Below are 27,912 nucleotides of genomic sequence, written 5' to 3' on the forward strand. Positions count from 1 at the left end.
AAGTCTCTTTTTAATATGTTTGCATGGACATCTCTGTAGTTTGTTCTGTAAGGGTTTGTGAACCTCTGAAGAGGGTTGTGCTATACTTCTGGATGCTCTTCAGAAGCTGAGCTATCCTAGGGTTCTCTAATTGCTGTTAGCACTCTAAAGAGTAAATACATTCTTAGGTAATACCAACTAAGAGGGTGCTTTAATGATAGTACGCATTGGTGAATTCCTATACCATTTTCAGCACTTCAAGAACCACCATCCTATGAACCTCTTTTGAGTATTAAAAGAAGCAGAACAATGCTATTCCCATGGAGATAAGAAGAAATTCTTTTTGCTGTGAAGCATGATAAGAAATTGCTCTGCCTTTCTTTGTGCCCTGTCTTGTAAGCAGAACTTCTTAAATATCGACAGATGTAATTTTTCTTCTGGTAGCATAAGTGACTTCTTAATAACTAAAAGTGTTCACAGGGTAAATGATTCCTTCCCTCCATCTCCCTCTTCAGCAACCCGTAAGTATACAGCCTCACTGCTGTGAATTCCAATTTCACAAATTATTTTCAGTTAAACTGTTGAGGAGCAGAAAACCTTGTATGTACTGATCATAAATTAACGTAGTAATCACTGATGGTTGGAGTCTATCAGAGAAGCCTTGATGGAAAGTGTATTCTATAGTAACTACTGTCTTCTTGCATCTTGTACTTCCTGATTAAATACCTGCATTGGCTATGGTCAAGTATGAGATAGATTGTCCCATTTCAAGGTGGAGGTTCATGAGTTTGCCAGTATCCTCCAGAGCACTGTATGTCATCTGGATTTTGTCATTGCTTATTTCAAGGAAGTAATTTTAAAGCACTTTTTTTTTTTCTTTGTTTAGAGTTTAGAATTCTGTTCCCTCAGCTCACAGGGGTTCTAACACTTGCCTTCTTCATCCACAATTGTGTCATCACACTTCTTCAGAATAACAAGAACCAAGAAAACAATGTAAGTAACTTCACAAGACTGTGTTTATTTATTCTAGATTGCCAGTAATCTAGACAACAGTAATATTTTCCTGTGATTTGATAAGAAAAAAGTCATCCATTCTTTTCCTTGCTATGAGGGAGTAACAGATAAATTACAAGTTCATTTACGTAACAGCCTTGAGGAATGCCCCAATCTTAAAAGCTGGTATTAAACGGCCAAATTGCACACAAGAGGCAGATGACTTGACTATGTTGTAGGACTCAATGAAAACAGACCCATTTTAGAATGAAAAATGGTGGAAAATGTTTGGTACGTGACGGATGTTAGCAGAATCCTGAACAGCAGTTTTGAGGTCTAGGTAATACCTGTTCTCAGTGTTGCTTCAGTAGTTTTGTCTCGCAATTCTAGTCAAAGTCTGTAGAGAAACTTGGCACAATTTAGGAAATCCTGCAAGTTGAAACTTGGATCAAGAAGGTTTGTGATATATAGTCTTTGGATTGGTGATTTGCCCTTGAAAAAGTTAAGCACTGCTCCTCCAGATGGAACTGGAGGAGCATTCTGTGTTAATATCTTCCCATTGTAAAATAACAAATGGAATAAACACAATACACAGAGTCTGAGAGTAACTTTTACTCTATTTTTTTTTCCCCTCCCTACTTCCAAGGATTCTTATCCAGCTTCATTAAAATGTTAGCTGTAAAGGTACCTGCAATAACATAAAAGGATTTTTAAATACTAGCTGTATGAAAAACTGTAATGAAATCATAGAATCTCAGAATGCTTGAGGTTGTAGGGAACCTCTGGATGTCATCTTGTTCTCCCTACTGAATCAGTGCCCCTAAGAGCCAGATGCCTATACAGCACATCAGGTAAAATAGATCAGATTTGATTATTTGACAGTGAAGTGCAGATTATATACGAGTGCAATGAGACGACCTCTTAGGCTTTGGAAGTCTGCATAGTTTCTTCCTTTTACCTGTGAATCAAGACCAATTTGTGAATTATGTATCTGCAAAGGCATCATGAATTCTCCTCCAGGAAGGCTTCTGGGGGCTTAGGACTTCCCAGAAATGAGTTTAACTGGAGGTCTGGACAAAGAAAGCTGAATAAGCTTTTTCTTGATTTCCTTTAGAAAATCTTATGATGTGACCAAAGGGCAAGATTTCTCTTTAACTGTGACTTTCAAATTCTAAAGGCTAGATCTCCTGCAATCAGCTCTAAATGCTAATACACTCATTCCATCTTCGAGGTTTTTCTGTGTATTTTCCCCCTCTGTTTACATCGGAGCAAGCAATCAGATGCAAAGAGCAGCACCTGGAGTGTTCTCCAGCTTGCTTTTCCTGTGTGAAGCAGGAAGAAACTACTGCCTGCATTTGAATCAGCTTTTCTAATACCTTCCCTGGAGCTTAACTTGAGTTTTCAAGTCAGCCACAGCATGGATCTCAAGCCCTTGACAAAACTCTGCATACCAGAAGAATGTTTAAATTGCTTAGAAAGGACCGCTTTGAAGTATGGCTGGAATGATTTTTAATGGAAAAACAAATCTCTGTGTAATTCTTGTAGTAGTTTTATTTGGCTGGAGATTTCTTTTCCTCTTTGTAGCTGTACAGGAGCCTTTCACCTAGGTCTCAAAAGTGCTTTGCAAATGTTAATGAAGTACCTATGCTGCTGAAGAGCTGTTTTGTGATTATGTCACTAAGCTGCTGGGCTAAGTGGGAGATTTCCATATGTACGGGGGTCTTGCCCTCAGTCATAAGTTGTGGGGGGTTTTTCCAATATATTTACAAGATGCTTTCTTTTCTTGGTGTCTGATGGGGTGATACTGGCATATCTCCATGGATAAAAACTTCACTGTTTTATTGATGTACTGGTTAACATGGCACTTCCGTCAGTGTTCTGTCAAAAGGCACAGAACTTGGCAAGCTGGAAAAGCACTGTTTTAGTCTTGAGCAAAACTTACTGAAACTAGAGGTCATAGAACAGCTCTCTGGGGAGGTGGAAAAGAGTAAGACAAACAATAACATTCCTCTTATGGAGTCAGAAATTCAAAACAATAGCAGTTTCCATTCTGGTCACAGGCGTGCATCACAGCCCAAAGCTAAAATACACATGGGGGAGGATTGCTCTGGCTGCTATTCCCGTACAGTGGTGTGGGTTTGAGAAGAGGAAAGCAGTGCACCAGAGTAGGCCACATGTCAGCAGCACAGCCTGGAGAAGCCCTGTGAGCAGGTTTTTAGTCTGCAGTTAATCAAGCTTCCTGGTGCCATCTCCCATTGCTGCTGCCTCCTTGTATTTATCAGCTTAAGTTTTTGTACAGTGTCAGTCAAATGGTTCAAAAACAAATTGCATAGAAAATGTAACCCAGCCACAAAAAGGAGTGTAGTTGTAGCTGGTTGGTTTTTTCCTGATTCATGTTTGTGATTGGTTTCCCTGAGCTACACATCAGTTTCCCTACGGATGCTACCCAAGCCCACCATGATATATAGGCATAAATACGCTAGTGCTGTCTCCTAACAATTGTTTGTGGATATACCTGGGAGAAAGGCTGTGAGTGGGGAGATGTTTTTTGTGTAGGTATTAACTGCAGGAGGCATGGAGCTGTAAATGGTACTTATTTTCTGCAGTATTGAAACACTTTATTCCCTGTAAACAGTCAGTTTCTATTGATGGTGCCATACCATTGGTTTCTGTTTCCTGCCAAAATTATGCACGGCATCATCCATCTTGGTGAAGTACTTATTTTTGTCACCCAGTTAAATGTTACTACTTGCCTTTGATACACGAGTAGGTGAAGTCTATTTTTATGATATAGATCAAAGTCCTGTTTAGATATTATGGAGACAGCAACTCTTGAGAAGAGACTAATCTGAAATGGGATAATTGAAAGGTATTTCCAATGTGGTAGTTATCACTAAGCACTAAGATACAGGCTTCTCCATCCAAGAAGCAGTTCCACAAACGAGCTTTCACTAGCACTGAGGAAGAAAGGAAGTGAACTGTTTTCTTCATGGCATTCAGCAGGAAAACCAAGGGCTTGAAGTAGCCTGTAGCAGCATCACATAAGAAATGTCCGTAGAGCCGCAGAGCCTTCTGTGTGCCACGTCAAATCCCTTGCACCTGAGTACTGACTGGTCTGTAGATGTGATACAGTGTCTTGAACTTTCAGGGCTGTCTTTGTTAGCTCCATAACTCATCCTTTTGTTAGGAGGCTGATTCCTTCCTTTGTTCTGCTGCTGCTGCCAGCCTTGATCACACAATTTTCTCTTCTTCCAGCAGCACTTCTAACACTCTGTTCTGTGAATCTGACCAGGAGAGCTCTCTGTCAGAAGTAACTGCAGCTAACATATGCTCTCCAAGCTCTGTCTGAAAATCTGCCCTAGACTTCAGGTGTATTTGAGAAGGGTTTGGCAGGTGTCAGGCTGTGATCCTTATGGACTGTGACTTGCATGTTACCTTAGATACTTACTTTGAGACTGCCACTGTGACTCCACAAATACTTCCTGCTTCCAACATTGTTTTTTATATGAGTTTGATTTTTAAACTGTGGCTGTAAGAATTGCTATATTCTTATGCTTGGGAGCTTTCACTACAGCAATGTCCACTTTGAATGTAAATGCCTCAAGTATCAAATTTAAAACAAAATGTTTAGTTATTGCTCTTACTTAAAATAATCCTTTTATCTCTCCCCATATGTCCTTTGATTTTATCTGGAATTGTGCTGTCTAAACAGTACTGTCAACATCTTAAGGGAGTGAACCCAGGTCTCTTGAGGAATAATGAACATTAATCAAAAGATGTTCCTGTTATATAAACACATGTTGTTGTACAAAGGTAACCATCTTATACACAGAAGCATTTATTTGGAAGGGACCTGATAGGGGTTTGAGAAAAAAAAATAAATCCAGGTTTTCAAGTTGTCTATTTATTTCTTAGTAGCTTATTCAAATCAAAATATGGGTGCTCTTTGTATGGTGGCAACAGCTGGAGAAAATAGTCTGTTGTGTTACGTGCTGTGAAAATAAATTATCAAAATTATCTGAGCACTTAGTTTCAGTGCAGATTAAAGCATACACCCTTTAAGAACTCTGGAGAGATGAACTGGTTAGTACTGGTGCAAGTACCTGTTGAAGGCAATAGCACACCACCTATCTACTGTTTTTCATGTCCAAAGGAAGCAGTAAGAATTTTATTTCAGATTTCTTGCCCTCACAACTGCATGCACTTGTCACAGCAAAAATAGTTTTACAGTTGGTTCTAGAACTTATGTGTAGGCAGAGTACAAATAACAATTGTGAGTTACCCTACTGTTTTTATGCCCCAGGACTACACTTAAAATACCAGATTTAAAGCAGGTTTTGGCAGATGATGTGCATTAAGATGTGCAAAACACATTGGATGTGTTTTGAAAAATTGTCCAAGTCCTGTCCTCAAGAGATGAAAGTCTGTATCTCTTTGCAAAACCATGTTACTGTGTCTCTGAGTCCTGCTTCCTGCTACTGCTCAGCTTCTGATGAAAGTTGATAGTCCTTACTCAATGGCCAGTGTGAGGAGAGTGAAGGGAATCATCTTCCTTGTGTATTTTACTGGTCAGCAGGAGGAAGAGGTTGCAGTTAGAAATGTGCAGCTGCTGGGAGCTTGAAGGCCACCCTGGAACATGTGCAAATCACACTGATTCCTTTTTCCCATCAGCCTCTAAAAGGCAAATAATATTCCTCATCAGACAGCAATCTTCTACCCCAAATACACTGACAAAATGAATAGGAGATTCCATGTCTTTCACAGAAAACTGGCTTCCATCTGAATTTTCTCACAACTCGTAATCTAGTATTTTATACTTTCCTCGGGGGTTGGCTTGCACTTTGCAGAGCCTGGAGTGGTGTAGGATGTGCTTATTCTGTCAATAAGATAGTGTGAAGAAGCACTTAGGGAAACATTTCCATGCACAGTTGTGAGGAAGCTTTGCTTATGCTCCGTGAGCTGGCTGGAGGTGATAATTATCACCCTGGTCTGGAAACCAGTATAATCCTAATAATTTGGTGCTATGCCTGGGCTAGTAAGACTTGCTTCTCACTCTTGGGAAAACAGGGTAATATATTGAAACATTACTAGTAATCCTTTAAAAAGCTGATGATTAGCAGTAGCTGACCAAATGGTTTGCTGTAAGGTGATGAGTGTTTTGTACTGTAACATAAGCTTATACAGAATTTAGTTAGCTAATAACTAGAAACAAATGGTGTCCCTCTTTATTTCCAAAGGAAGAAATTTATGTAGAAGAATAACTCAAAAAGTACATTGCTGTGAGATCAGTCTGATGTATATGTGAATTCTCTAGTTTCATAAAGTACTTAATTAGTTTTACGAGTTATTTTCCTGTAATAAATATGTGATTGTTTTTGTGTAATGGAAAATATTTGTATATATTATATACCTTGAAAAGATTGCCAAAATTTTCAGAACTGAACATTGAAGTTTAGATTTAAATGGATACTTAAGTGTATGTAGTGTAGTTAAGTGTGGATTTAGGACCCTAGCTTCAACACTCTTTCCTTAAAACTTCTGATTAAATTCCTCTGTATTACATCTGCAGTTGTGTAGACTGATGTCTTTGACTGCAAGATTTTATTCATGACGAGAAATTTAACATAGGGCTTTCTGTCATAGGCAGGTGTGTCTGTGTTCCAAGGTTCTTTTTGGCAATAGGTGAATGTAAGAAAGTAGAAGGGATTTCTTGCTTGTTTTAATAACTAGTGTATGCTCATGCATCAGGAATAACATGCTACATCTATTGGCATATCTCATTCATGGTGCCTTTTTTTGTATGTTGAGAGATGAACAATACATGTCTAGCTCCACTTTGGGGTATTTCCTTGCAGCTTTCTGATCTGATCAGAACCAGGTCTGAAGTCTCCTTCCAGGTAATAAGAAGTGAAAATAAAAATGTACAAGTGGTAGTAGTAAGTATAGGAAAATAATGCATATAAAAGTAACAATAATACTTGAAATAGAAATCTTTTTATGAGGTTTTTATCTCATCTGGTTTTGTGTGTATGTGCTCACCAAAATAAAATCTTGTTTTTCCTCAGGTGAGAGACCTTTCTATTGCATACTTCCTGGTTGGACTAACATACCTGTATGTTGGAGTGATAATTTTTGCATCTTTTCCTTCTCCACCATTATCCAAAGAATGTATTGAACAGGTGAGATATTTTACTGTAGTATGTATTTCAGTGAATCACAAAATGGGTTTTTTGGAGGGATTGAAGTGGGTCATCTGGTCCAACCTTCCTGCTCAAGCAGGGCCATCCTAGAGCATATGTCATAGGATTGCATCCAAATGGTTCTGGAATATCTTCAGTGAGGGAGGCTCCAGAACCTCTGTGGACAGTCTGTGCACCACAGTACATGGTCATTCACATTGTGAAGGAGTTTTTCCTCATCTTCAATTGGAACTTCCTGTGCATCAGTTTCTGCCCATTGCCTCTTGTCCTATTGCTTGGCACCACCAAGAAGAGCCAGATCCATCCTTTTGGTACCCTCTTTTCAGATACCTGTATACACTGATGAGGTGCAACAGGAATAGGCCCAGCTCCCTCAGCCTTTCCTTGTAAGAGATGCTCTAGTCCCTTGATCATCTTTGTAGCTCTGAGCTGTACCTGCTTCAGGAGCTCCATGTCTGTTGTACTGAGAAGCCAAGAAGTGGACATAGCACTCTGGATGTGCTGCACCAGGGCTGAGTAGAGGGGCAGGATCACCTACCTTGACCTGCTGGCAATGCCAAGATACCATATTTGTCCTTAACCTTTTAATAAATATGCAATTAAAGAAAAAAAAAAACAACAGGTACTGCTTCTTGCTTCATGATTCACCCTGGGGATACCTCGTGGTCACTTCCACGAACAGATGAGTAATGCTTGTGTTATCTCATTTATATTCATAAATGGTTCCCAATATTTTGGTGAAAAACAAACTTTTAATAAGTGCTCTGTGAAAGTGATGAAGGACCAAAATTAACAAGTGAACAATTGAGCTTTTCATTTCTTTAGCTTCTTTAATCCCAAGAAGTGTGTGCAGTGACTCATTGGGATTCCAGAAGAAATAGAATGTGAAAGCACGCTTGTTTAGATAGGAGTCCTCACTGCAATTACGTTTGAAGTCTGACACTCTGGTGAGCCTTGCCAGCAGAGTTCTTCAGATAATAACACTACATGAAATACCCTTTGGAGACCAAAAACTCTTATCTGCTTCTAGGCAAAGCTGATTTCTACACTCTAAATTGCTTCAGAGATAGCAGTTATCAATGGGGGATCCATTTTATGCCAGGTGTTCTATAGCTCTGGCGTAATATTTATCAATAAGGCAACATTGAGGCTCTGAGTATGGATTAGTGAGAACTGGTACCACTGTTAAACCACCTGATTTTTTTTAACCACTTGAAATAATTTCACAGGATGAAATCCACACTTAAATAACAGATAATGAGTGATTTTCTTCCCATTTATTTCTGTAGCTTTCTCAGGTACAGAAGCTGTTTGTATATTTTTGTGATGTTTAAGTCTTATAATACTTTTTCAGATGTTCCCACTAGTAGTGTATGATCCCTTCCTCATTTGTATGTAGTGCAGTTTTACTCACTAAGTAAATGTTTTTAATAAGTAGGTATGATATGATAGATGAAAGGACCATATGAATCCATCTGCCTAAAAAGACAGGTGGCCTCTCCGTGGCCTGGATTGTTTGAGGATGTTCAGAAGATCACAAAGCAGTTTGTTATGTAATACTAACATTAACACTGACATCAGCTTAGTAGTATTCAAAAATTGGTTGCTATTTGGTGGCAAGGCAGTTGTAAAAGAGGGAGAGGGTTTTTCATGTTATGGAGTTCATTTAGCAGTTGTAGTTGTTTGGATTTTGTCCCATTCTTTCTGACACATAGATATTAAAACCCAGCAGATATATGTAAACAAGACACCATTGATGTGTTACATTACTTTTATGTTTAGAATTTTCTAGATAACTTTCCCAGTGATGACATCATGTCATTTGTTGCAAGAATATTCCTGCTGTTCCAAATGATGACTGTATACCCACTGTTGGGCTATCTGGCACGTGTTCAGCTGTTAAGACAGTTTTTTGGAAATGCTTACCCAAGGTAAGAAGTCTGTTTCTTGGCAATAGTTTGGCACACTCTGCTGGACTGGCTTTCCATCGTCAGAAATTTGGCTAGGTTTTTGGGGATTTTCTCTGCTTATTAGGTTCATTTCATAAGCTAGAGTCACCATGAATAGACATGCCTGCAGATCAGGACTGTTACAGTTTGCCAGAGCAGAATAAGGGGGGGTTCTTTTAGTTTAGCTCTTCATTTTATCAATAAATAGTAATTTTGTCAACACACTCCCTTTGGGTTGTACAATTATATGACAAAAGAAAAGTTGTACAGGAAAAAAATTGTTTAGTCCAGGAGCATTTAGTCTACCAATCCTTAAGCTGTGAAAAACATATACTCCAGATATTAACCTTTCAGCATGCCATCTTTGTTTTGATTGTTCATGGTTAGTAATCATCCATCTGTTTTTAAACAGAGCTAATAGCTAAGTGAGTTGTTAGTTGTGCTATCTGGGCTGCTGCTATGCTTATAAAAATAGCTTTTCACATGCTAATTTCAGAGATGAGCCACACCCTTGCATTTGTACAGTGTCTACTACAGGGAAGAGCTGATGCAGATTTCAGTTTTAGTTTGGTTTCTTAAATAAAACCTAGGACATTTATATTTGGATTACTGCAGTACTGAGAAGTTGCCATTAATCTCCAAGTTTCTTATTTTGTATTGTGAATTACTGTTGATGGAAGAAAGGAAAAAAAATCTCAGAAAGGAATGTGTATTTCCTCTGTGTCATCAGCAGTTCACATCTGCAGAGATGTTGTTTCAGGTTTCTTCTGACTCCTGAAATAGGTTCTAGAAACTGAATGCCTAAAATTAGACAGTGAAATAAGTGCCTGCTTTTTTTGTCTCAGAATTGTATGCAGTTCAACGTTGGGATTTTTAGGAACTGCTACAAGTTACTGTTGGAAACAAGGCTATTTATTTAAGTGCTAAAGATGGGTTTCACAGCCACTGGGAAATAGTCTTGTCCTTTATATTATGTGGATGTGCCTTTTCCTATTTCCTCCCTCTAGTTACTCTCTGACCAGAATGGTTTTCGTTTCCCCCATGGGCTCTCCTAGAACCTACAGCTTTGTGCCAGTCTCTTCTCAGGTTAATTCCAGCTTGCTGTTTTAAGCCTTCATGGTATGACGAAGTTGATGATGCGGATGCTTGATTTCTTGTCCCCAGGATGTCCTGTGGGTAGCTTCACTCATTTTTAAATTTACTTTGTTTTAAGGCTCCTTGTAGTGAAGTATTTAAAGCTTCTGAGAAGTCAAAAATGGTTTCTAGGAAGCCATATAAGTCTCTCCAAGCTACAGTGATAAGGCAGCATATTCTGACTAACAGGCTCTCTCTTGCTCTCTAGCATCCCAGCTGTCTCAAATACAGCACAGAAATCACTGAATTAACCTTCAGGCTCTGGATTCTGTGCAATTAAAAGGTTGGCCCTTGTTTTTTTCTATGCACTGAAGACTTACTGAAGGCTGGTAGCAAGCACAGAACATGTCTCTGGGAGGACAGTAAAGATTTATTGCCTGGTTGTGAAATGTGTCTTTGTGACTGGTTCTCACCAGTCACCTAAGCTGACAAATCTCCTTTAGTAGCACTTTATCACCTCTCAAGGAAAAACTTCAGTATTTTTGGTTTTCCCCAGAGCTGATTTTGTAGGGAAATGTTTTACAAATATGAAGCTTTTGCTCTTACTGACATAGACTGGTATCCTACTGGAGAACCTGTTGATTCACTCTGAACAACCTGCTTGGAAATACTAAGTTCTGTAGCTTTTTGTGTAGGAAAATGACTACTAACAGTTGAATATAGTTTTGGGTTATTTTCTCAAAATCCCCATTAATCAGGGCTAACACCTCTTGGGCAATGAGAAGATTGATCTGTATAGATTCATGCTTTACCTCTTAGATGTCTATATAAGATGAACAAATGGAGGAGAATATCCTGGGTTACATGCTTGGAGAAAATTTTGAATAGCGAACCCAAAGGGTGAAAAAGGAGGCAAAGAGCAGGATCTCTGTTTGCAACCTAGCCTCATTTAACCCTGTTATTCTATGAAACCTGTTCCAGTGTATCATCACCCTCGCAGTAGAGTTTCTTCTATACTTTTAACCTGAATCTCCCTCTTTCAAAGTGTACCCATTCCTCCTTGCCCTGTCACTCCAGTTCCTGTCAGAGAATCCCTCCAGATTCCCTGCAGGCCCCCTGAGATACTGGAAGGTGTCTGTGAGGTCCCACACAACCCTCTCTTCTCCAGGCTGAACAGCCCCAACTTGCTCAGCCTGTCCTCATAGCAGGGGTGCTCCAGCCCTCCCACCAACCTCCTGGCCCTCCTCTGGACCTGTTTACGACTCCTTGTCATCATGCTGGGGACCCCAGAGCTGGATGCAGTGCTCCAGGTGGGGTCTCAGCAGAGCAGGGCAGAGGGGTAGAACCCCTCTCTCATTCTGCTGGCCAGTGCTGCTTTGGATGCAGCCCAGGATTCCCTTGGCTTTCTGGGCTGAGAAAAAGCCATGGGAATCCTGCTCACTGCTGGCTCATGGTGAATTTTTCATCAACCACCACCCCCCAGGTCCTTCCCCTCAGGGCTGCTCTCAATCACTTCTCTGCCCAGCCTGTGGGTGTGCCTGGGATTGCCATGATAGGGGCAGGTGTAGGAGGCTTTTACTTGGCCTTGCTGAGCTTCCCTGAGGTTTGCATGGTCCCACCTCTCAAGCCTGTCCAGATCCCTTTGGATGGCATCCCTTCCCTCCAGCATGTCCACTGCATCATACACAGCTTGGTGCTAAGGGTGCACTCAATCCACAGATCCTTCAGCCTTTCTCTACTTCCTGCAAAAGATTTAGAAATGAGAGAGGACATCCTAATTCCTTCTTTTATTTTGCAAAATATATGCTAGTAAATGGATTACAACAGGGAAAGTGATGTACTGGGACAAAACCCAAGGAACTCTTCATTCTCTCTGCTCTCCCTGGTGTTGTTAAGGACGGCCAAAATTTTGTGTATTGGGTAATTGCTTTCCTTTCTAACATGAGATATGTTTGTAATGGCGTCATTTAACAGCTGAATTAGGGCCAGATGCATGTGCTTTATCTGCTGTTTCTTGCTTGACTCTGGATCTTCTTATATGCACAGAAAGCCAATTTTTTCCTATTTTTACTGGCTCTTCGCTACAGTAATATTTGTGACAGAAATTCCCTTGATTAATTATATGGTGTGCATAAAGTGCTTTAAACAGTCATCTGATGATTTTTTAAAACTTTTTAACATTCCAGTTCTGTGAGATTAAATAAGCTGATAGACAAAAATCACTTAGCTTTCCTTAATGATTGTCATCCCTTTACTCCATGGTAGCCCAGCAGACCTGCCAGTTCTCCCACAGACGTACCTCTTCTGATGCAATGAAATACATTTCTTCTACTTGCATGCATGTTTGCTTGTCTGCTCTTCATCTAACTTCTGCCTAGCTTCTCTTAAAGGTTGTGATTCATTGTCTTTTGACCAATGTCACTTGAGTGAGATTTCCAGGAAGAAAATGCATTTTTAGATGCAGAAACCTCTCAAAAATTCTTATTTGGGTGATCCTGATTTTCTTTTTTCCTTGCTTTCCAGTTTCCCTTATTGTGTGTGTTCATCCTGTGACTCTGTGCTGAGTTTTGAACTTCTGGGAGAGCTTAAAATTTGAGGGGATTTAAAATCAGTTTCTGTCTTTAAATTTCCCTTGTGCTAGAGTTTGGTTTCAGTGTTTTTGATATGATTCTTACTTTGAGGATGCCAAAGTTAATTAGATAAATATGGTCACTTTTGTTCAGTGACTTAAGTGTAGCTACCACTTCAATACAAGGTTGAGTCTCCATTCTGTCAATATGAAAGGTTAACCTTGCCAGGAGAGAAAAAAGCAAGACCTAGGGGAAAGCTGGCATTTTCTTCTAATATTTTTCCTTCTTTCTGTTACCATTTTTGTGGGATTGCAGGATTTCTGCAGGTGAGCAGTGATTCCTTTTATAGAAAAGAGCTAGAATCTTCGTCTGCCCAGCTGAGGGTGTGGAGACTGAGGACAGAATGTAAAAGACTTGCCATGGGTGTGCTTCCTTTGTGAATTACAGCCTCCTTCAGGCAACCCAGCCTGTGCCTCAGAGCAGTAGCCCTAACCAGGCTGCTCAGGCAGACAGTCCAGCCCCAGCATTGACCATGATGAAGAAAGTTATACCACTTAAAAAACACCTGGATGTGACCAGGGTGATTAAGCACAAACAGGCCAAATCTCTTCTAATCTTAAATGTCCTCTAAATACTTTTCTTCGTATAGTTGTGATAAGCAGTGGTGTGGTTATTTCTCCTGCCTCTAAATGCTGTTTTCCTGACCATTCTTTTGCAATGTGTTGTGAGCATTAATTTTACTGTAAAGCCAGTGTCAAGCTAAACCTGAGCAATTCAGAACTTACTAAAATGTCACGGGCTATGAGAAATGCTTGTCCTGTCTGGAACATACCTGCATGGAGCTCTAGAGTCTTAAGAGAAGTCCTGCCTCAAATATTGTAGCTACTTGCAGCCCTAGGTATCAGATTTTACTTTATTCAGAAGGGTAGGGTTTTTTTCGTAAATGGCAGTGCCTTTCTCTCCATCAAGATCCAGAGTTTTTCCACATCCTGGAGATGAGATGAGCTGAGCTGTGACTATCTGCCTAGGTAAAAGAAAGGGTTTGCTGGTTAAATACCTGTTGTTCTCTGTCATGGTTACAGCTCAGGCTGCTTCAAAAGGTAAAGCAAGGAGCAAGGACTTTCCAGGAGAGGAATGCAGTGTAATCTTTCACATTGAAACAGATAGGTGCAAAGCCTTTTCAGACCTTCTGATTTTGGTATTGTTCCTGAGGAATCTGATTAATTTTGACAATGAAAACTGCAGAGCACTGCTCTACAAGTACTGAATTGCTTTGGAGACATGAGCATTTGAGGACTGTTGTTTTCAATTGAGCCAGAACAGATTGTCCCTCCCCTCAACCCAATAATCCTTCCCCAGATCAAGGAACTGAAAAATGTTTCATTTCGCACCAAAGATACAGACCATCTCTATTTGCTTTAAAAGTTTAAAATAATCTAGAAGTAATCTTTTTAAAACAATTTGAAACAGCTTTGAACAACAAAATCACTTCTTCAAAGCATGCCAGAATAAAATATTTCAGAGATTTTTCAGGTTTTCTGCTAAAATACTCTGAACTGACACAAATTTGCAGAACATTTTTGAAGTAGTAAGCCTACGTGGTTTTAGTCCCTCTTGCTAAAAAAATAGTCTTAGCAAAAAGAGAATCTAAGAAGTACTGTCATTTTGTGTGTCTATAAGCTTTCTGCCTCAGTTCTGTGATAGTAAGATTTCCAAGCTGCCACGTGTAGGGAGGGGGGAAGTTGTTTTTAATGGCAGACACTTTTTTGTGAACAGATCAGTTAACTGGCTTTCCTTAGCAGTATTAGAGAAAGTCTACACATTTTGTCCCTAAGAAGTCTGATTCTTGGGGTTTTATTTTTTGTTCATAAAGTCTTACCAGATTTATATCCAGAAAAAACTTAAACAGCTGCTGTAGTCTCACTGCAATTGTCGATCTCTAAGGTACCCCTCTTGCACCACTGTTAAAATGTCATGTACAAAACTGAAGATTTTTTTTGTCTTTTAGAAATAAATTTTAAAGATTGAAGGTTAAAAACAGTCCATAGCTTAAATGATTCCTTTGTGTTTTAATTGCCTTCATTTCCCTGAACTTTAATGAGACTATTCTATGTCTTTAATCTTTCTTCATTAACTTGGAAACTGGCAGGTAGCCTTTCAGCCATGGAAGCTGTCACTTTTTAAAAGTTTGTTAGCTAGTTACATCCTCCATAATACACGTACTTTCTACAGTGAAGAAAAAATTAGCTTTGGCTCACAGGTTTTGTATATTTTAGGAAATCATATCCTCCAGAAGAATAAACAAAACCTGTAAGTGTATGTATGTTTCCTCTGTGAGAATTCTTTTTTCCCTTCATAGAAACAGCTGTGTGACCAAAATATCACAGGTTTTTATTCTATTTCTTGACTTTACCTTTTACTAAAATATGCCAACATTTTATATTCCCAAAAGAAAAGTGATACTTTCCTGAGTCTCAGCTCCGTGCATAACTGCACTGAATTTGTCTGATGCAGTAAAAGCTGTTTTTGCAGAACAGAAAATCTCCATTTTTTCATCCTTAATGCAAAAGGAAAGCCGCAGGAAATTATTTGTAAAAACAAATTCAGCAAAAAAATTCAGCATAAATAGGGCAGGAGCAAGGAAGTTCATTACAGTTCATATACTGTAAGACATCCAACATTGTAATGTTTGTCCTCTATCAAAATGCAGTAGAGTTCAAATTTTAATAGTGTTTTGTAATATTTTCCACTTGATGCATCTTTGCCTTTCTTCTGGTTTCCATTAGTTCACTTTGAGCAATTCAGATCACTCTGCGAACAAGCTAATTCTTTCTTATGGGAATTAAGTTATACAGTATTGTTTCTTTGGTATTTGAATGTCCATCTGAAATACTTGAGTGCTGAGTACTATGTATGATGTTTTTCATAAGAATTGCCAAATTACACATTGTTATTCCTTAAGAATATTTTGAGTCAAAATACTAGATATTTAGAAATTGGCACTCTGAATATTCAGTAGATGACATGTTTGCTGTGAAATTAATTGGCTTTAATAGAACGAGTCAAGCAAATGAAAACACCATCCATGTACCAGTCAAATATTAGAGTAAATGAAGGACTGTGGTGGTATTTTGTAATAAATATAACAGATTTTAACACTCTTTCCTCACTTTCCTGTAGCCTTTTCCATGTGCTTGTCCTGAACCTAGCCATTGTAGGAGCTGGAGTAGCAATGGCAAGATTTTATCCAAATATAGGAGGTATCATAAGGTGAGTGTTGCTTGCAGCGAGTTTCCCTGTGGTGTTACTACATTTGTGTCTTGATGTTGAAAAGGAGCACTAATGATTGTAACTTTATATTTTGTGAAGCTTATGCCTTCTTAAGTTGTAAATAATTCTTTGGTGTGTAAACAATCAGCTGGCAAAGTTCTGACATCTGTTATTCTGCCTCTGTGTCTGAGATGGTTGAGTTTTACTGGAGCTGTATCTTAGGACCTTGTAACTCTACTCATAAAGGAATATGGTGCCAAAAGAAAAGTTGCTTTGTTATTGTGCATTTCTCCCAAGTTTTTGTTTTGTATTAAGACCAAATGAACCTGGATTAAAGGTCAACAATAAAAATCCAAGAAAACAAGTAACTTTAAAAGGAAAAATGGCATCGAAGTCGTGCCTCTAAATGATATCTTAAATTTACTATGTTGATGAAAAGCCAGGATTTTTATAATTAAAAAATATTAGAGGAAATAATAAGCAGTCTTACTTCATTATGTTTGACGTTAACATATTTATATGCATTGTCATTTATTCTTGGTTTGCATCTTTCCTAAAGCATCCAGGAGAGGGAGGTGTTTAAAAATATTGAAATCTGCAATTATAAAACCAGAATGACAGGTTTGGGTCTGACCAAAGTAGCAAATAACTTACTTTTGCTCAGTGGCTGATCTTTGAGGGTTTTTCCCATTTCCTCTTTTTCTTCTGTCTCTCCTTGTAGTAAGTTTTTTTGTATTCCAGTAATAGAGATGGTCAAGTTCATCATCATTATAGACTCTTAGAATGATAGAATTGACCTTAAGGTTGGAAGGGGCCTTGAAGACCATCTAGTTACAACCTCCTGCCATGGGCAAAGAACACCTGCTGCTAGACCAGGTTGCTTAGAGTTCCATCCTACCCAGCCTTGAACATTTCCAGGGACATGACATCCACAGCTTTCCTGGGCAACCTGTTCCAATGTCTCAGCACCCTGACAGGAGAGAATTTCTTCCTGATGCCTAATTTGGTTAAACATTGTGCAAGACATATCTCTGTTTGCAAACTGGTGTTTATCTCTTCTAATGCGTCTATATTGTGCATAGTAGCCAAACACATTGAACAGTGGATTTCCAGTAGATAAATTGTCTTTATACAGTCTAACTTGCATGCTTGCAAGTTAGACTAATCATTCCTTGGAATGTTCAAATATATGAAACAAAATATGTTTTTACTTAATAACATTTCGCTGCTTAGCAGGTGAAAATAATGAGAACATTTTTGTAAGCAAGGGATAGGTTAGAAAAGAACAGTTAAATGTTTCCCTTGCTGTGGTTGAACATGTTACTAGAAGGGCATGTTGTTCCTTTTAGGTCTGAAGAATGATTTGCTTGAAGCTCATTGAATAAATTAAAATAAGAATTGCAGATTCAGGAACATTTCTATATTTAAATGCTTTAATCTGTGTTCTCTGGTGCCTGGGGTGCAATGAGGTTTGCAGTTCTGACAGTAAAGGATGTGTAACAGAGGATGCACTGTCCAGTCTTTTTCTGTTGCATGTTGACAAATTTCCCCAAAGAACGTAGAAACAGTCTTAAGTAAGGGATTTAGTCCCCAACAGCATCACAGGGTGTGATGGAAAGGACAGAGCCATCACAGGGTGTGATGGAAAGGACAGAGTGCAGGTACAAGCAAGCAGGGGGCTGAACACAGAGTGGTAAGTAAGTGCTAGTGAAGGAGGTAGAGGTCAGTAAAGAACAGAAATTGATGTTTAGCGATTGTGGATAGTCAGTATTCATCCAGATTGTTCATTGGTTTGGCGGGGGGGAAATGACAACAAGAAATAAGAATAAATGCAAAGCGTTCATTCTTTTTTTTTTTTCTTTTTTTCTTCCCCTCTTCTCCCTTTCCTCAGATACTCTGGAGCAACATGTGGTCTGGCCTTTGTGTTCATGTATCCATCACTCATCTACATGATCTCCCTGCACCGTGCTGGGCAGCTGACATGGCCTGCTCTGATTATTCACATCTTTATAATCCTCCTTGGACTGGCTAATCTGATTGCACAATTCCTATTGTGAAAACTCCCCTTTCTCCCGTGGTTGTCACAATTGGTACTGCTGTTTGGCAACAGCCTTGAGCAACACTGTGAGGCATGAGGACCGTCCTCAATGTGAGGATCTTGGGAAAAGCTTCACCTTTGAAACAAATTCAAAACACATCATTCAAGTGCTTTTCATGTTTTGACTTTTCTGAAATCACCATCTTATGAGAAGTGAAATGATTTGCATTTGAGTGATAGAGTTCTCCTGGTTTTGTTGAAGGTATATCAAAAATTAACAACACTCAAATATTTTAATATTTTACAGCACATTTCTCCAAACACAAAGCTTCCAGCCTCAAGCTGTGGAAGTTTTTCCTCCAAATGAACTGTCCTTACCTTGATTAGCAGACATGCTTTCTCAGTATTGTTCAGTGACTCTTTGAAATGCTCTTTTGTTGCAGTTATTTTCCCGATTTGTTTGGAAAATGAAGAATTTATTGTCTTTCTTCTTTTTTTTTAGGTTAATTTATAGTCACTTGGGTCAAAATGCACTCTTAATTTTGAATACGCTATTAAATTGTTTTGGCAATATTTTTCCTCTAGGAAATTCCAACAACAAGAAACAATAAACTCATGTTTCAGTGTTTTATTCAGAACCAATATGTACACAACTTTTTTGTGATCTTACAATACAAAAAAGCCAGGAGGATAAAAAAATTTAGAAGAAGACAATTAAAATCAGTAATTCCAGGCTTGACCTCAGTTCAACTCTGTTGCTGGACTATTATGCACTGCGAAGTTGTCTTGTCAGGAGTTGCATGTGGTTTTTATGGATGCATGGTGTACACAGCATTTGTTCATCACATTTCTGCCCTTGTAGAGTCTTCCTCTGGTGGACTCTCACTTCCCTATTATGTTACTCTAGACATTTTGGATGTGAGCAGCGAGAAAAAGCCAGCAGTCTTAGGAATCATGGATGAAGTGAAAGAATTTAAGTTTTAAATAACTTTTAACAGAAGCTGAAAGAAGAAGAAGAAGATTTTGTTCTGGAGTTAGGTTTTTTGTTTTTTTTTAATTTCTTGTTTACAAATTTAAGAGTATGTACATGCATAAGCACATAGGCACCTTCCTTCATCTACCTGCTGTAACTTTGTGTTTTAACCCAAAACGTGCAGTAATTAAGTTGCCAGACACTAGTGGAATGTTGTGGTTGGAAAGAGTGTAGAAACTCCTCTTTGAGCAGATTTTCAGTGCATTAAAATAATTAACAAATGTAGAATAATTGAACAAGAACTCTGAGCAATACTAAACTCCAAAGTAAGTAAAAGAAGGAAAAAGTTGGAGTGGTACAATATTTGTGAAGTGGGAGTTGGGAAGGATAATTACATTGCAGGGTAAGAGTTTGTATTTTCATCAGAAAGAAAGTGAAAAACATAACCTAGGTTATTACCATGCTTCTCTGGTAAATCATGTGAATTTTTTTTTGTGATAATGTAAATCTATTTGTTTTACTTGGGCTCCTCAAACTGTGTAAAGGACACTCACTTTCCTAAATATCCTTTGATTTGTATGAGATATGAGATTATATGGGTTTGGAATACTATCTGCAGAATACAATGATTATTTCTAGTTGTTCTTTTCTTGTGAAACTTTCTGTGCCTTTAAATCAGAATTGGAGAGTACCTCCATCATCTATTCTGTATTAGAGAGAACTATCTGCCCCATCCTGGTCATTTTCTCCTGTGTAGACTCTTGCAGCAGAAGTACTTGAAAACCAAATGGAAAGGACAAAAGATATAGATTGTTGGCTTATTCACATTAAGCTCTTGTGCTTATTTGTTGTAGGTTCAGTGCTTAATTTAGGTACAAACCCTGATGAGTGCAGGTAATTAAATTTTATTATATCCTTCCATGTTCCATTTGAATATGACTCCTTTCTTTATATCCTTGTCATTGAAGCCAATAGTAAAATACCCATTGATTTTAGTAGAATTAAATTCTGTTAGGATCTAATAGTCAACAGAAATTCCTAAGAAAGACAGAATTCTTGGTGAAGTGTCCTTACTGCATCTTGTATCTATCTCTTTTTTGCAGTTATGCAATGTACAATGACTGAGTTAAAATTTAGAAGGAAATTACTCAGAACATTTGTAGAGGACACTTTTAGCTCTGTGTTACAGAGATAGATTCTAGCTGCACTGTTTATTTATACAAGCCTGTAAAAAGCTTTGATTTGAATTACAAACTGGTGGGCGTTAGAGTGATAGCAAATATTTCCTTACACTGTCATCTCCTGAGGCACTCTTTATTATAAGAAAGCATTTTTTAAAATTTACTACACGCAGTTGAGATTTTCACAAGCATAAGAAGCAAGGCAGGAGTGTGTAAGTAGATTGGCATTTTCAGGGATTCTCTTTGTCAGCATCCTGAGTTAAATAATATCTTAAAATTTAATCGAAACTTAAATGTCCTATACACCAGAAATAGATTGCAGTGTCTTTTTTTGTGCAAGTACAAAATGTAGTTGTTTACAAACACACACTTCATCTGCAGTGATGGCCAGCTAATTTCACTTCCTTAGATTCTGTGTTCCATGATACCATCATGCAGTTTAGCAAAGCAAAGAATGTAATATATTGACCCAGTGGTGTATTGTGACATGTCATTTATTACCTTCTCTCAGAAGAAAGTAATTTCTGCTGGAAATCCTGAATTATGTCTTTACACATGAACTTTGCTGAAGTAAGCTGTGAGGTGAAACAATTCTGGCTCTGGGCATTGACTAAGAATCTAAGGTTTTCTACCTAACAGTACCAGGCTCCTTGTTTGGCACTATCCCTAACTCATAGTGCTCTGACAATCCAGCCCTCCATTTTATGTGATAACGCAATGATGCAAACTGAAAAATTTTTGCCTGAGGTTTGAGCAGCTGTAGTCAACCCTCTGTGCTGATACCGTCATGCTAAAATCCAGATCCCAGGATACATAAGGCATTAACCCAGCGTGACCTTCAAACATTGCCAAAGCATAAGTAGCCAGGGGAATTCCCAGGAAGCTCCAAGAGCAGTTGTGGACATGCCTGTATGGTGAATTTGTGGACACGTCTGTAGGTTATTACACACTTTGAGCACTGATGCCAAGGGATTAGTTTTTCAGTGGGAGTGTTGTGATGAACAGCATTCTTTTCTAAAAACAAGGACAGATGCTATGGCTTATAAGTCTCTCTTCTCTTAGGACACGAGAAAGAACTGCCTTCCCCGTATGCTTGTAATCTCATTGCCTTCTCTCTAATGGCCTAGCATCATTTTGTAGCATTATTGTGGCCCAGATTCTTCCTTCCAGATTCTAGTGGTCTTCATAATTTCTCCTATGTTTACTGGCTCTCACTTTTTCCTTTGTTCTTCCCGTCTCTCACAGCTGCATCTGTTTCTACAAATAATTTTTTCCCATTCTGTCTGGATTGGCAATGTAATGCTAATGTATTAAATCATGTAGCTCAAAAGACCTGTGCAGCAAATATGAGCATTTGGGATTCAAATGTTGTGTCATGTAAACAGAGGGTCTCGGGAAGGATATTTTATGTAACATTGGCTGTTTTCAGAGAGGTTCAGCCTTTCCAACACCTTGTGCAAAAATACATGAAGAAAATGGTATTTGGTAGCCACACTGAACTCTTTGTCGTGTTGATAGCTTGTCTGCCCAGCCTTCAGGCTGCTCCCTTTTCCACCAGGGTTCTGCACAAGGGTTGTTTTCTTTTACATGCTCATGGAACGTTTTTTCCCATAGGGAGTCAGCTTGAGAGTCCAAAGGTTGCCAGAGCAGTTGGTTCCCCATTACTGCTCCATCCCAGCATCTCCCAGCTTTGAGTGCTCAACTCTGGGCAAGTGTTAATGAGCCTGCAAGGATCTGTAGTCAGCCCTAAGGCTGACTGAACTCTTTTGTAGAGTTTACTAAACAAAGTTTATATGTGTCCATCCATGGATGTCTGGAAAGCTGACAGGCAGCAGCAGCATAACTGAGTTACATCACAGCCAGATCTGTGATGGGAAGGAGAAGAGACTTCCTGGAATACTAAGACAGTCAAAGCTAGGATGTACAGTCTGCACTATGAGAAGTCCTAGAGACTCTGTGTGCAGGAGCCAGTCTGTTGCTGCAAGCTCCAGGTTCTGCAGTAAAATGGTAGTGAGGGAGGTGAGAGAGATGGTAGGCTCTGGAAAGCATGTTTGTGCCTTACAGGATGTTGTGCTTCAGAGGAAAACTGCACTAAACATCTGCCACCTCTATAGCAGATATGAAAATACCTTCCTGAGGAAAAATTAATAACAGGAGAAGGATTAGTGCTTGGTAATAACTGGTACTGCTACCAGCAAGATAGAGTCTCTATTTCCTTCAGCTGGAAGCAAAAAATAATTCCTGTGGGCAGGTCACAAAATCTGGGAGCTGTCTTCAGTAAAAAATATGCTATTTCAGTAGGTTTTTCAATAAAATCTTAATAGGAAGTAAAATACTAGTGACAGACAAAGCACTGATGTGTTTGGTTTAGCCCATTGTACTGTGCTTAATGGGGAAGTACAGTGTAAGCTTTTTCCTCAGATTTGGTATTCTAGGAGATTGGAACCATGATCAGTGTATTAAAGTCCTTTGCACTTGAGAACACCGTTAAACTTCTCTTGGAAAGGAGCAGGACCCAACTTGCCAGGTCATTGCTACCTCTGCCTGTTGTAATTTCAGGTGGTGGAACCAGTGCAACAGAATCGTTGCTCTGTATTTCCAAACACCAGATGATCCAAGAGGGGCAGGAAGGGTTTCTCTTTTTTTAAAAATTTACCTAATTAAGGCTTTTCTTATATACCTCCTTTTTATAACCCTGAAATAAATTAAACAGTCCAGAGGAAGAATGCAGCTTTTTTTGGTCACATCTAGGTATGCTTGTACTGCAGCTTGGCTAAAGCTCATTGAATTATTTCCAATAGCCCAAAAAGCGTTAAAAAACTGCTGTCTATGTGTTTCCTTTCATGATTGTTTGAGTGGCCTTTTTTCAATTCTGTGAACATTGTTAACTTCTGACATCTCATTAAACTGTTAGAGGAAGTTGAGATTAGTCAGGTCATTTCAAATCAACACAACAAAGTCATTCAGCTGCAATAGGAGGGAAAGGGAAATGCCTACACATTTGAGTGCCAGGCTAGATACCAAATGCCATACCAAAGGGAGTCATTGCCCCACTGCCCATCTGGCTTCTTCTCTTAGAGCAAAAGAAGGTTGATTTACCACAGGGGATTCAAATACAGGCCTGTCGTGGGAAGAGAAGAAAGGCTGTTTACTGTTTTTTTTTTTTTCTTCAATTAATACTTTTTTTCTTTTTTCTTTTTTTTTTTTTTTTTTTAGTAATAAGAGCCCAAGTTAGCCTAATAAATTCTTGTACATCCCCTCACCTTCCAGCATAAGAGTTCAAAGGATCTGGCTGCTACAGGGTGGCAGAGACAATGAAGATGATTTCCAGGAACACTTTGTGCTGGCTTTGTGTGTTTGGAATTTGGAAGAGCCCAAGGTTGCTCTGCATTTCTTCTATAGAGGTGTAACACTCTTCACTAAGGGAAGGCTGAATCTCATCACCCTGTCTGCCATCCTTGGGCCTGGCGGGGGAGGATTTGCATGACTAAAGTCCTCTGTTATGGAAATATAGCTGCTATTTAGGGTGCAGCCAGATTCACAACAATAGACAAAAGATCATATCCTGCCTCTGTGAAACTTGCCATGAGCAGATTACTCTTGACTGGTGTTCCTAAGGCTAGATTTATTAATCCTTTGAAATAATTCCAGCGTTTATGATGCCACTAGCTCCCTATTTTTACAGGGTTGGCTCAGGTCCAAGTGTCATCTTGTCTGTCCTCTTGATACACTGTATATCAAAGGAGTGCAAAGTTAGGGGTAAACTCTACAGCCAAACTCCTGCTAATTGTGATTTCTTCTCTGAATAATTAGTTGTGGTATCAAAAATGTAACAAAATTTGGTATTAATGCAGTGGCAGGAGGGTGTTGCATTTTTTCAAACGAACTGATTTGGCCTAAAACAACCTTGGTCTATAAAAACATGGAAAATATGAGTTGCAACTGCATGAACTGTTCCTGCTTCTACTCCAGCAGAAGAAAATAAGTTTAGTTAAGGAATAACAGAAGGGGATCGTTTTTGCTCTTTGAGTGCATATGTTTATACAACTTTCTGTAGGCAGCCAGCTACCCCATTGTAGCCATTGCAGTAAGTGATGGGCTTCAGCTTCTCCAGAAATAAGCTCTTACCTAAAGGTGCACCTTTTTTCATTCCTTTCTTGTCTGCTTTCGTAGATAACTCATGCCCCAGGGAACCCCTTTCAGGCAGGTTTATTCACCTGATTTGCACCTTGGTAATAAATTGCCATTTAGTGGCAGCATCAGAAGAGAATATAAGTGACCACAAGGTTCCACACCTTCCCCAAGAGCTTAGGAGACTGTCCCATTTCGTTCCACAATCCCAATCTGCGCTGGAATGTCTAGCCTTACCTCTGAGGACAAGCTGCAAGTAAATTTCAACCACAGAGTAAGCTTGTGAAAAACCTGGCTTCTATGGTTTTATTGTGAGGGCACGATTTCGTTTTCTTTAACACATGACTGAGTCTTTTACCTTCATCCCACGTGTTTATACAGGGGAAAATCAGGCCATTGGACAGTAGAATGTTTAAACACTGCATATGCTTCCCTGTGCACCCTGAATAAAGCAGGTCTCATAAAAATTAATTTGATAAAATTATGTTTTCTATTGAATCAGGGATTGAAACACATCAACCTCACTTTATCTAGTATGTGAAGTGACTGGAAAAGAATCACATGGTAAAATCCATATGAAAGACAACTACAAAAGGAGAAGCTTTAGAAGTCATCAAAACGCACATAAACAATATTCTGGCAAGGGCATTCTAGACCTCTGGCTTACTTGGGATGCTTGCCTTCAATAGGAATCTTTCCCTTTGCTTTCAGTGGGCACTGGTTCAGCCCTTGGAGAAGTTGCTTTTGAAAAGATTTTGGCAGTTAAGGGAAGATTCCATGAGAAACAGCAGGACTCCACTTTCCATGCAAGGATCTGGGTATACTTCAGCAGCTGTTACTCAGATGCAGCTGGACCTGCATCACAGTTTGCATGCTGTATTGTTGAGTGTGAAATAATAAATTTACTTTTTTTAAAACTCACTGAAATGGTGAGCTCCAAAGTAAAACATGGGACATAAGTGGGAAGTGCCTTTTTTTCCTTTTTTTTTACTTTTTTTTTCTTTTTTTTTTTTTTTTTTTTTTTTTTTTTTTTTTTTCTTTTTTTGGAGGGAGTGGGGGGTGGGGAGTAAGCGTGCCGTTTAGTTTGGTTTTGTTTTTATTCATGCAGTGATAATTCATACAGGAATACACCTCTGAAGTCCCCTCAGCATGTGATGTCATTCCAGGGTGGATCTTGCTTTGTTGTTTTGACTCCTTGGGCAAAAAATTGCTCAGAATCTGGGATTTGTGTGTTGATACATTGCAGGCCCTCATGTACTTATTCTTTGCATGTTAGTTATTTGTCAGTAGCATTTATTTGTGGGTATTTTATAGCACTTGAACCACATGGAAAGTATGCACCAAGCTTAACTGCTAAATTTGGTGAATAATCTGTTGTGTGTAGATGTTGTCATGTATTTCTGGGGAAGAAAAAACCCACTAAGGGCACTCTGTCGTCTTCAAAGACACTTGTAAGAAACGGTCACAGAGCTTTAAAAGATCTTCCCTCTTCTACGTGCTGTGTGAATTTCCATGCAATTCACTACCTTCATTACTGACTAGAGCCACAAACCTCCAGCCAACAGACAGCTGCAGAGAAGCTGTGAATTTTTTGACCACATTTATTTTAAAACATTTAGCCAAAGTATATATTAAGTCGTGGAATACTCAGAACTCCATTTTCTGTTGTTTCCTTCTCTGTCAGCCCCATCACTTGTTCATTAAATCACACTGTATTTTAGACTCACTAGTCCACTTTTGCTTACCCTCACTGCCAGCTGTCCCTGTTCTGGCAGTCCTGATGACAGCTCTTCAGCAGGTGAATGGACAGTTGTGTAGCCCATCAGGGCTCTCAGAGGAGCCACTGGCCTGCGCAACTCAAGTAGAAAGGGTGAGTCTGTTTTAGGAGCCTAAAGACATTGTGATTTTGACCTGTTTTGGAGAGGGCACCACTGACACACAACATGCACAGTAACATGCACCAACCCACTATTGCTTGAACCCATGAGGTACTCTTTGGTCATGCAGTTTGCTGGGCTGTGATCAGTTGCTTCCTGTGGTCACCTTGATATCCATTCCACCAAGAGGATGAGTCTGTGGTGGCAGCCAGCTTGGCAGCCTGACTCAGGATCAGAGAAACATCCTGGTTCTAGCTCTAGGGATATTGAGCTCATGTTGTGTCCTGGCCTGAGCAAATGCCAGAGGGGCATTTCCCAATGCCAGTAGAGGTGTGGGAGCATCATGGGTGGATTGAGCTGGACATAACACAGGTACGGCCATGGCTGCTCCAGGCTGTATCCTGCTTCCAGACACACACCTGAGGGGGGGTGCCTTCCAGCTGCCAAATAGAAAATCTCCACTAAAATTGGTGTAACTGTGTGGACTGCTTTGCTGTTCTTACTTTGGAGACTTCCAAGGGAGATAAGATGCCTTACTGAGCACACAGAAATAATAGAAAATTAATAGAAAGGTAGCATGCTAGGAAAAGCTACACCAGGATATATGCAGTTCCACCCAAAAGCCTAGAGGTGCAAAGACAGAGAAAAACGGTGTATCAGTGTTTCCATCTTCACAAGAACATCAATAAGATACTCCCAAATTTCAGCAAGCTCTTTGTCAGCCAGATATTCAAAAGCAGGTAGTCACTACATACTCCTGTGGAGTGACGTTAGAACTGTAAACCTCTAAGTGAATGACCTCAGCAAAGGAGAGCTGAATTTCCTAAAAATCCTGCAAGTGGGGCTATCAAACATGCAAATACATCACACACTGTGCTCATGTAGCTGGTGCACAAGCCTACCCACTCTGTTAATGGCTCCACATTAGACTCTTAACCTTAAGGGACAATTGGAGTATGTTTTGTAGAATCCTGTAGGGAATGTGCTACGAAACATCATTCTCCTTAATAAATTATTTCTACAGCTTTAAAGGTTTGGATCCTCTACAATATGTATTTTTATTTGCTAATATTAAATTAATCTGTCTTGGAGGAGATGGATTCTGTTGGCTGGAAATCCTTACAACTTTTAAGGCCAACATAGCACTAAATAAACTGAAACAATTTGAACTTTTTAGACTTTTTATGCTGTGAAACAGTTATTATAGAAAAGGCATTTAAGAGTGGGGTTTTTTGCCTTCAAGAATTTTGGAGTAGTCCTTCATTTTCAGTTTCAAGATGACCAAATAGTTCCAGTAATTTCTGAGCTCCCTGCCAGTTTATTATGGCTACAAACCAGCTGACTGATGTCAGTCTCATAATAAAGAATGACAAAGCCCAACAAGGGTCCCATGAGAAACCAAAGAAGGAGGATCAAACACAATTGTAAACCTGTGCAAAAGGCTACAAGGTCTCTGGCAACAGTTTTACAATTTTTTATGGCACTCTTTATTCTACAGATTTATTTCTTTTCCTTTTGAAGATATTTGCATGTTGCATTATTCTCTGTTTTGTTATTTGTCTGTTTGGGTTTTTTTAGTGTCATTTAATGGAGTACACAACTATTCTTAAATAATATGAGTGCATAACTATTTAATATGACTCATGAATATATCCCAGAAGGTAGAGCATCCCTAAT

The 27,912-nt window shown here is 39.2% G+C and overlaps 1 protein-coding gene across 5 annotated transcripts in view; it reads left to right on the forward strand.

Moving 5' to 3' along the window:
- Positions 1 to 19,980, forward strand: part of SLC38A9 (solute carrier family 38 member 9) — a 44,439-nt gene extending 24,459 nt beyond the window's left edge. For all 5 annotated transcript variants that reach the window (XM_018920644.3, XM_018920645.3, XM_030237108.2 and 2 more), the window contains 5 exons: positions 866 to 972; positions 7,038 to 7,151; positions 8,955 to 9,103; positions 15,946 to 16,035; positions 17,927 to 19,980. In XM_018920644.3, coding sequence (XP_018776189.1) covers positions 866 to 972; positions 7,038 to 7,151; positions 8,955 to 9,103; positions 15,946 to 16,035; positions 17,927 to 18,092 — 626 coding nt within the window. In that variant the 3' untranslated portion in view covers positions 18,093 to 19,980. The remainder of the gene's footprint in view (positions 1 to 865; positions 973 to 7,037; positions 7,152 to 8,954; positions 9,104 to 15,945; positions 16,036 to 17,926) is intronic.
- Positions 19,981 to 27,912: the final 7,932 nt, after the last annotated feature.

This window comes from Serinus canaria, chromosome Z (genome assembly GCF_022539315.1).
Source record: "Serinus canaria isolate serCan28SL12 chromosome Z, serCan2020, whole genome shotgun sequence".
Classification (NCBI taxonomy): domain Eukaryota; kingdom Metazoa; phylum Chordata; class Aves; order Passeriformes; family Fringillidae; genus Serinus; species Serinus canaria.